We start from the raw sequence: 10,568 nt of genomic DNA on the forward strand, positions 1-10,568 counted from the left end.
GATATCTTTGACATGCACAAATACCTGAGAAAGGTACTGATTTGTTATTTGTTGTGAAATTAACACAATCTAAAGAGTAAAAAAAAGGTATATGAAAAAGGTAAAAACAACAAAAGAAATAAAAGTTACTTTTGTCAAAGTCCATAAGATGGTTGTGTTCTATTTTTTATTTTCTGCAATTATCGTAATTATTGTATCATGCTTATCCTTTCAAGGATTGTGGGTTTTGAATGAAACATCAATACAAATCTTTCAGCAGACCCACTTCCCAACCAGATCGAGGGAAAGGCAGAATTTCAAGGAGCTGTCGACATTGGTGTTGTGCTGAAGTAATAACATATTTAACTATTGAGTTTTTTGTTAATATGGACAGTAAATCTAAAGGGCTAACAGCGTTTGTCTTTCTCATATTGATCTACTGGTCGTGCGTTAGACTAAAAAAATCTCTGCACATAATCAAACAATATTTCTAACCAATCAGAGAATGCTACCTTCCACCTGTCGTAAAACTAAACGAGAATAATTGACATCACAATAAACCAATCACATTTCGTACATTTTGATGCACTCATATCTAAACCAATCATTGGTGAAAATGTGTGGTGACCCGGAAGTGTCAGACGCGGAAGCACGAGTTTGCAGATAAAATAGCGATTTCGATGAGCAGGATAGTGTAAACCTTTGGTCAACAGCCCGTGGTCAACAACTAGACCAGTTTACACAAGCACATTTTAGATAAGTGCGTATTGAGTTGAGTGCATTGTGCTATTATGTCGTCGAACGGAGAGCTTATTCTGCGCACGGTGGAAACGCCACTTTTTTGGATTGGTGTATTGACTACGGCCTGGGTGTCAGTGTGCTCCATTTATCGATTGCTCTCCGGGATCAGGGTATGGGTACTGGGGAACGGCCGGTTGGTATCACCAACTAACCTCGGAAAATGGGCAGGTGAGTGGCATATAAGTAACAAGTCGAGCTATATCACGGGAGTAATCCGATGTCATGATGACATAGACTCGAGGCTCTTAGGCTTCTAGGCAAAAGGTTATCTGCTGCATCTGTGATCTGTAGACTAATGTTTCTCTTGTCTTGACCGTCTGCCCTGCAAATAAGAATGCTTGCTCATGATGAAATACAATTTAGCAGTGGTATACGTTGCTTATAAAAGAAAGTGTAAATGTGTTTTAGGTTGCTATTTGATAGACTGAATGAACGTCTCAAGACTAGGCTACTGTAGAAATAACCTTTTCCTATTACACGGTTTTTATCTATTGCCTAACTTTGTGCCTAACTAACTAACACATTAGGCTACATAATCAAACAATAAAATATCCATGTGTAACAAAGTCATTATTTTCTATTTCCAATTTCTTCCCAACTTTTAAAGATTGGCTAGCCTTTCTCGAATCGAGTACGCCCTAGACCTAACTCTGTTGCTGACTTATGGTACTGAGATCTCGTTGTTTTTCTACAATGTAACACCATTGTAGTACAATGGCGCTGTCTCTGTGCCTCACTACAGTGAATAATGTGATGGATGGTGTTTTCTCCCCCTTAACATAATGGATGTGAATAAATCCTGGACTTTGCTGATAGTATAAAACATTTTAGATCCAAGTTTGTCATACGATTGCTTATCCAAGTATGTGTGCAACTATGAATCTGCATTGCATTTTAATAGATTAGTGGATACTATGGGATATGAATGCATAGATATGAATCATTTTCATGATTAGTAGGTTAAGATAAAAAAAATCCTCTAGTGTGTCCCTGGCTTTAACTGTTTGAAGGATTAAGCAATCAGGAGATATCCCTTAGCCCCCTGAGTCTTAAGTGTCATTCTGTCTGCCTCTGTAGGCTATAGTATTTCAGGCAAAGATATACTTGTATTATGTTACTTAGTACCTATCCATGCAAGCCAGCAATGCTTCACATTATATTCTGAACCACAACCCGCTGAAAATCTGAAGGGGGTATAAACCATGGCGACAATAGGTCAATAACTGACTCATACTATTTTGCAGTTATGAGTAAGTAGCATGTCATAGTACTCTCAGCCCATGTTCACAGTGACCTTGGTGTGGAGTATAGATACTCCTAAATTTTTAAACTTTGATATGTCATGCAAATTGCGATTTTCGTGAAATAAACAAGGACATCTTATTTGTCAGATTAGGTGAACCTGTGAATGTCAAGTGCCATGTCTTTGCTGAAACAAATGCTCCACATTTCAGCAGACAGTGGAGTAGCCTAGGCTACTAAATGAGACAGACAGAACTACTCTGAACGCACAATATTATCCACAATAACTACAGTGTTGCGTAATATTGTGTGCTACCTGGTTTTAGACAAAGGGATGCAACTGATATCTACCATTGTTGCAAAACATAAATGTGTAGCTTGTTGTTGGACACAGCTGTCAAGGACAGCTGTGTCCAAGACACCAAGTTTGGCCCTTATAATTATCCTTATCATGAGGCTTTTTCCCTAAAGCTGACTTGAGAAATGGTCCTGATTTATAAAAACTGACTAGAGCAATTTATAAAAAGAGACTAGAGCCATTCATAAAAAGAGACTAGAGCCATTCATAAATGAGACTGAGTACTCAGGGGATTTGTTTCATTTTCTCTCTGCTCATTAAAAGTGTGTCTCCTCTGTCCTCTGTCTGTCTGTCTGTGTGTCTGCTGTGTGCCTGCTGTGTGCCTGCTGTGTGTCTGGCTGTGTGTCTGGCTGTGTGTCTGGCTGTGTGTCTGCTGTGTGTCTGCTGTGTGTCTGCTGTGTGTCTGCTGTGTGTCTGCTGTGTGCCTGCTGTGTGCCTGCTGTGTGCCTGCTGTGTGTCTGCTGTGTGCCTGCTGTGTGCCTGCTGTGTGTCTGCTGTGTGTCTGCTGTGTGTCTGCTGTGTGTCTGCTGTGTGTCTGTGTAATAAACTATGTATACACTCTGCCACATGACACTGCTTTAAATACCATGACTATTCTTCTATTCATGCACACTTTTGTCTTTCCAGTAAGCGTGTATTCTCAACTTCTACTCCGCCTCGCCCCCATCATTTCATTGTGAGCTCCCCACCAAAACGCCTCTTGTTCTGTTAGGATGATATAGAAGACTCTACTGTGACTGTTCTTTACATGCTGTCATGGACGACTGAAATCCTTTTGTTGAAAATGAATTGCTTACATTAAATTGTTTCTCATCTGCTGGTCATAGTATGCTAACCATGTCTGAATGTTTTACGTTGTCGTCTAAATGCTGTAGACTTTAGTTCAGGTAATTAAATTAGCTGTAGGTGCAACTTCTTGTGCAACTGTAAACTGCTAAAAAGGTCATGCTGCAGCACTGTGATCAAACCTTTTTTGCACATCAATAAAGATATACGTGATTGGAAATCAGAAAGCACTTGTTCTAAGCGCAGTAGAAGCTTGTCCATTGACCCACTGTTAAATAAAAGTGAGGTTAGTAGTAAATATGGAGAACAAGCTTAAGTCGGGACCTAGTTTGGATAGGCACACATAACATAGGGTCCTCAGACCGCAGTTTAAATATATATATATATTTTTTTTTTTTTGATTTAGGAATAGCCTAATTTCAGACACACCCACTACAACTACACAAGAACTGTTATTTAATTGAAAAATACTAAAATAAGCCTTTTTTCCTGCTCGTGTTTTTCCAAATAAAACTCCATTGATAAATGACTAGGCTAACACACACATTTTTTGAGAAATACACTTTCACCTATAACATCATGTTAGATCAGATGTTACCTCAAGGAGGTATAGACAAATCTATACAGGGTTTATGACTGCAATATTTCAAAATAATCTGCCTAACTGTAAAGTCACATTGAACCCTATGCTGTCTAAGGAGTGAATCTACCATTGTTGCAAAACATAAATGTGCAGCTTGTTGTTGGACACAGCTGTCAAGGACAGCTAAGTGGCAGACTCATGGTCATTGAGTTCTGCTTGGACTTGACCCATAATAAACTGTAGGGAGTAACCTTTTGGTTATTACCCACCCAATAACAGTCCGAGGCTATATCCAATGTGTTCATTTGATAGAATTATTTTTCCTGCTCGTGTTTTTCCAAATAAAACCTTTCTTCCTCCATTGATAAATGACTAGGCTAACACACAAATTTTTTGAGAAATACACTTTCACCTATAACATCATGTTAGATCAGATGTTACCTCCAGGAGGTATAGACAAATCTATACAGGGTTTATGACTGCAATATTTCAAAATAATCTGCCTAACTGTAAAGTCACATTGAACCTAAGGAGGCGTGCCTCCTAGTGGAGCGGGTGGTTCCATCATATTTCAACAAGTCAGAGAGACGATGTCCTCTCAGTAGAGAGAGAGACTGGGGAATTGTGTAACACTGGTGCATCCAAGGCCAGAATTTATGTTCAAGGCTGGCACTCAACCATGAATGGGTTTGCAGTAAAAGAACACAGTACAGTGCGTGCCTTCAAAGCACATTCAATTTGCCATTATTGTAGTAGCATTGAATACTGCTGTTTTGACTTGTGTGTTTTGGGTGGGGTGGGGGGGGGCCGGTGGGGGGATGGGGGGGGTTTGCCTGTGTCAACACAAGTGTTTGTGAGCGTGTGTTTTTGGGATCGGCAAGTGTGTCCGCTTGTGTGTAACTGAGGGTATAGGGGACTGCTGGGAGCAGGCGCTCGTTGGTATTCTGTACAGTGATGTTGGAAGACAAGGCTGCAGTGCCTGCCGCTATTTTAAATCTCTAGATCTTTTTTTAGCTCTGGAATATTCAAGTGTGTGTATACATGCAGCTATACCCAGTTCTGGTCTGCAGATAAATTCCTTTTGAAATTCAGTTTAATTCTAAATGTAGCTTGTTTTTCACAATTATGCATGTTCTTTAAAACTCACAAAATTTGAGAATTTGTGTTATTTACAACCACCACCATTTTCCTCATGCCTTTTAGTGATTAGTTCTTTTCAAGTTTGTATTGTGTCTTTTGGAAATAATTGGCATGGATTCATCAACAAAGTTACAATGTGTGACTCTTCTCGCCAAAATAATGATCCATAGACTTCTCAGTGTTATGTAACAGTTAGCCAGCACACTCATTATCTAAAGGAGAAACTGCATTAAGAAATAATGGCCTATAAGATTTCCACTTGCCATTAGATCTGTGTGACTAAAATGGCCAGTGTAGCAGATTGGGTTAATCAATCACGTGGACTATAGGTAAAGTAATTGAAATAGGTCTTAGAATTATCCGTTGGATTTGGAAAAATGTCAACATTTGTTGCGTTATTTAAAATAGCCTACATTAGTGGACTCTGTAGGGGTTTTAAGTTAAGCTCCAACCAGCTACAGTCAATGTCTAGTCTATTAGTATGACTACTTTAATGTAATTTTAAACGAGCAGCAAATAAATACGGTTAAATGTCAATAACTCACCATATTTACTATAACAAGGCTAGCTTCTGCCCTACATGGGTACGTGGACATCTTTTCAGCTATGCTACATGTGTAAAGGTGGTTTTTATTAATATTATATGATTATTAATATAGCCCTTGTTTTTTTGAGTGAAGGGAACACCTTGAGTAGTAAACCCAATTTGTTTCCCCTCATGCAGAGTAATTCATTCTTAAAATGGCTAAAAATAACCTTGCCAAATGTTTCCTGTGTTGTTGCCCATACACACTCCCCCTCTCTCTTCTCTCCCCCTGTTCTCCTCTCTTCTGTTCAATCTGCTTGTTCTATTTTTAGCTGGCCCCAGAATCCTTCCTCATCCCCCGTCCTTCTCTATCTTCATGTTCGTCATCTGCCCTCCCTCTGTCCTTTTCCTCCTCTCCTCTCTGCTCTTGGGCAGCCCCAGTGGATGCTTTCCATCTCGTCCTCATCAAGGTTTACATTTACATTTACATTTAGTCATTTAGCAGACGCTCTTATCCAGAGCGACTTACAGTAAGTACAGGGACATTCTCCCCGAGGCAAGTAGGGTGAGGTGCCTTGCCCAAGGACACAACGTCAGTTGGCTAGACCGGGAATCGAACTGGCAACCTTCGGATTACTAGCCCGCTTCCCTAACCGCTCAGCCACCTGACTCCCAGGTTGCAGAGGGAAGGGGCTTGGGTGTAGTGACGGACGGGTGGGAAAGGCAATGGATGTGGGGGGAAATGGCTAGAGATGGCTTTAACAAAAGCCTATCCCTAGTTTGTATCAAATGTTTTCTAATAATGTCTTATGTACTACAATACTGTTCTAATATCATATTTGGTAACCTATCCGTCATATTCACAATATTTAATTGTGGAATTCATTGTGAACTATCAAATCCTCATTGGTGTTGCTTTTTATAAAAAGTATTTTGCATGCGTCTCTTTTTACTAAAGCAATTTTGCCTTGTTTCTTCTGCACTCCAGTTGTGACGGGAGCTACGGACGGAATCGGGAAAGCCTACGCGGAGGAGGTAAGATTCCCTGTGTTTCACACGTCAGGCCCTCGACAGCAATCACAATGAGTCATCAGGAGAGAGACTTGCACCAGGAGATCAGAGAATAGAGGTGGAGTGGTGAAAGGGGATTCCTCACATGCACATGCGTACACTGTACATGAGCTGTATCTAAAAAACAGCTCTCTAAGGTGTGTATTTATTATAAATATGGGAGTCAGATGGCTGAGCGGTTAGGGAATTGGGCTAGTAATCTGAAGGTTGCCAGTTCGATTCCCGGCTGTGCAAATGACGTTGAGTCCTTGGGCAAGGCACTTCACCCTACTTGCCTCTGGGGGAATGTCCCTGTACTTACTGTAAGTCCCTCTGGATAAGAGTGTCTGCTAAATGACTAAATGTAATGTAAATGTAAGTACGTTTTGTGGGATGCTAGTGCCCAGAGCAGATTTGAAGAGCCGACAGTTTAGACTGTTTCTGGCTCCTCACCTACAGTACAGTAACACATGCCCTGATTGTTGACATGTTTCTCCATAGCTCGCTCGTCGGGGCTTTTCTATTGTGCTCATCAGCCGTACTCAGGAAAAGCTGGATGAAGTCTCCAAGTCAATTGGTGAGCATATGGAGAAAGTGTGCGTCCTGGGTGAAATAGTGTCCAGGATACTGAATATCCAGGCTCACTGGATAAGCGTGTGTACCATGTAGGCCTAATGTAGGTAGGCTTTTATTCAGACTTTTTTTCAACCCTGTGCTCTTATCTTGTATCTGAGAACAGGCACCTGTAAGACAGAGATCAGAAAGCTGACTAATCATTCTTACCTTTGTGGAATCACCTACCCATAAACTGTGTTCTTGTTTCTTAACATTGCTCACACATTTGAAGCCAAATAGCCTCCTATATCACCTCTGCTGAAATTGATGTGTCCAAAACCATAAAAGGTCAAACATTATTTTCAGTTAGCCGATGAGTGGTCATCACTGTGGCCATCATACATGCACATCACTAGGTTAGTCTGTCCTTCCTGTTGATGAAACCGTTACCGCTGTAGTGTCTGAATCAAACCCCAAATAAATCTGAACAACCCATCATGCAATGTAAACCAGTGCCACTCAAAACATCACTGACCCAGCCAATCCCCAGTTTCTTACGGGACAACGCCATCTGCTGGTTGATGTAGCCACTAAATTTTTCTCTCAAATGTTTAATAACTCACTTTTTTCCCCTTTAGAAAGTACATGCGGTGTTGAGACCAAAACCATTGCAGCAGACTTCAGTGCTCTAGACATTTATCATAAGATTGAAGCTGGTCTTGCTGGACTAGAGATTGGTGTATTAGGTAAGGATAAGATCGAAACATCTTTCAATCATTAACATGTTGCCCCTAATGCATTTTTGTGCAATCCAGGGCTAAATTCTCCACCCTATTTTTTGTTTGAAATTATATTGAGTTCTTAATTCATTTGAACCAAAGTTGGAGTCTTCATCACTCACACTATTATTTGTTTTCCCTTCTGTTCTCTTTTATAGTGAATAATGTTGGAATCTCCTACTCTTACCCAGAATTCTTCCTCAATGTTCCCAATCTGGACAGTGTGAGTCCCAATGATCCTGTTCTTACTCTTTATCATCAAGATATGAAGTTACATGCATACAGACACAAACCTAACATTTTATTGTCTCGCTAGTAATATGTTATAGTTTTTTTTTCCTTTCAGTTCATAGACACTATGATCAACATCAACATCACATCTGTCTGTCAGGTCAGTGCTCACTTTGGACAGTCCTACACTCACACACCCACACACAAATACAGCTCTCTATGTAAGGAGGAGGGTGGATGGTCCCGCCCCCTTTCATCTCTGTACGACTGTTCCCAAAGCAACAGTGAATCTATACCCACGCCTTCCGCTTCCCTTAACGCCCACAGTCAATATGTATCTGTTTTTATCTCCCTCATGTTCTTCTCACCTCTCCATGCTTTCCACTCATCTGTATGTCTGTCTGCAGATGACACGTTTGGTGCTACCCCGGATGGTGGAGAGGTGAGGAAAAAGGGGGGGGGGGGGGACGGGGGGGGAAGAGGGAGGTTTTACGGCTGCTTACAACTGCAATATTAACAGTTGTTTACCTTAACAAGAACTTCACCATGCAATAAAAATTGAGACTTGATGTCAATAATAATGCCAGTCTCCTTTGCGCAACTCTTATCAAACTATAGTAGCATAACAGAAAAAAGCTCAGTTAACCGTGGCTCAATAAAATGTGCATTTGGCTTGAATCCATTTTCTCCTTTTGAACGGTCCTCAGGTTCTGTTCTATAGATAATGACCATCAATAAACTCGGCAGCACATTTTTAACAGATTAATCGAACTAGCTTTGTGGTTTCTTGACAGTGTGTGCATAGGCAATAGTGGGACACTACAAACTGTTTCCTCTAATCATACTGTACACTGAGACACTCAAGGAGGCAAGTGGTCAAGATTGATTCTATTCTCCACACACATTGTGCCCATTCGTATAGCATCACATTACTTCATATTGGTACCTTTTTTTCTATTTCCCTCATTTCTCAGAAAGAAGGGTGCCATCCTTAACATCTCCTCAGCCAGTGGAATGTATCCTGTTCCCCTCCTCACTATCTACTCCGCCTCCAAGGTAGTAGCCTGATATTTTTCCATTTTATTATACTTAGTGTGGAAGCTTTTGCAAATTGCTTACCTTGTTGACTTTATTGTCCGCAATGCTCAGTGTAAATCTTACATTTCAGGCCTGAAAATGCAATTGTCCTGTGTATACCCAGTCTTTTTCACGGAAGTGACTTGCACCAACCATTAGCCTTTTGTAGAGACGTTACGAAAATTATAAAAACTTGCATGCACAGATGTTTCCAAGTAGGTTTTTAAGGAAGCTTTGGTTCTGTAACCCGCCCCCCTTGTTCCTTGCTCCCCAAGGCATTTGTGGACTTCTTCTCCCGGGGGCTAGATGCTGAGTACAAGAGCAAAGGCATCATCATTCAGGTAAAACAGATGTACATACATCTTCAGTTATGATCAGTTCTTAGAATGTCAGTGTTTTCAAGTGTTTACCGTTTTCAGTTTCACTTCTCCTGTCAGTAATCAAACCCCATTGCTTCTTCAGAGCGTCCTGCCATTCTACGTGGCAACCAAGCTGAGCAAGATCCGCCGGGCCACGCTTGACAAGCCCAGCCCACAGCGCTATGTGGCTGCAGAGCTCAATACGGTCGGACTGGAGAGTCAGACCAACGGCTACCTACCCCATTCTATCTTGGTAAGGGCATGTGAGTTATGTGAGCGCATGCGTCTGGGTCTTGGATGCGTGTGTTGAAATGCCAGTTGTGTATTGAATCCCAATTACAACATGGTGAATTTTCAGGACTTACCAGGACTTGCACAAGTTACAACTTAAATCCTGAAATGCATTCGCCAAAGAATATTGCTCTATAATGTGTGCTCCTTTTCCTCAGGGATGGTTGACCACAGCCCTGCTTCCTGCAAGGCTCCTGAACAGTTATGTGATGGGAATGAGCTTGTCTCAGCGCTCTCGCTACCTGAAGAAACAGAAGCAGGGTTAAAGGTGCTCAAGAGCTCTCGCTAAATTGGACCAACAATGAAACTATGGGACCATCTGCTTGATTTTCCTTCATAACATCGTGGAATTGATCACCAAGAACATGAAAGTGTGGTCCTCTAGTATGAAAGGTGGCAAATTACACCTTAGCTTTAGGGAAGCTCTGGTATAGTTCTTGGTGAACGTTTACGTGTGTGTTCTTGAGTTTAAAATTGAAGATTGAGACTTTGAACAAGCTCTTACATAAAAAGACTAACTCTTATTTGACTTTAGTTTTCGGGAAGATTTTGGTAAGTTTACGTACAAAATTTAAAAAACAGTTCATGATCTGTCTAATTTCTTCTAAAAGGCATATTGTTCTTAATTGCTTGTTCTTAATTGCTTCAGATAATACCCCAAATACAATGCGTTGACATTCTTTTTCTTACATCCTTTTGTTAGAAGATAGTTCATTAAGATAGTTCATTCCAAAATGATATTTTTCCTTAAGATTTCGGAGAACCGAACCCTTCAAACCTTGTTGAAGGGTTCGTAAAACCATATACAGAA

General features: G+C 40.8%; 1 protein-coding gene across 1 annotated transcript; it reads left to right on the forward strand.

Moving 5' to 3' along the window:
- The first annotated feature begins 647 nt into the window (after nt 1–647).
- hsd17b12b (hydroxysteroid (17-beta) dehydrogenase 12b) lies at nt 648–10,290 on the forward strand. Its single transcript, XM_067248737.1, has 11 exons — nt 648–948; nt 6,404–6,450; nt 6,967–7,042; nt 7,659–7,766; nt 7,958–8,022; nt 8,146–8,190; nt 8,438–8,472; nt 9,005–9,086; nt 9,383–9,448; nt 9,570–9,719; nt 9,916–10,290. Exons 1-11 carry the CDS (start codon nt 771–773, stop codon nt 10,021–10,023), a joined length of 960 nt encoding a protein of 319 aa, XP_067104838.1. The 5' UTR covers nt 648–770; the 3' UTR covers nt 10,024–10,290.
- The last annotated feature ends 278 nt before the right edge of the window (nt 10,291–10,568 follow it).

Source organism: Osmerus mordax, chromosome 13 (genome assembly GCF_038355195.1).
Source record: "Osmerus mordax isolate fOsmMor3 chromosome 13, fOsmMor3.pri, whole genome shotgun sequence".
Taxonomy (NCBI): Eukaryota; Metazoa; Chordata; class Actinopteri; order Osmeriformes; family Osmeridae; genus Osmerus; species Osmerus mordax.

What these genes read in the sequence shown, in the direction of transcription:
- hsd17b12b (XM_067248737.1), top strand. Translation starts at nt 771, where the DNA reads ATGTCGTCGAACGGAGAGCTTATTCTGCGCACGGTGGAAACGCCACTT. An exon ending in TAACCTCGGAAAATGGGCAG is followed by an intron (nt 949 to 6,403) that starts GTGAGTGGCATA and finishes TCTGCACTCCAG; the next exon opens with TTGTGACGGGAGCTACGGAC. An exon ending in ACTAGAGATTGGTGTATTAG is followed by an intron (nt 7,767 to 7,957) that starts GTAAGGATAAGA and finishes TCTCTTTTATAG; the next exon opens with TGAATAATGTTGGAATCTCC.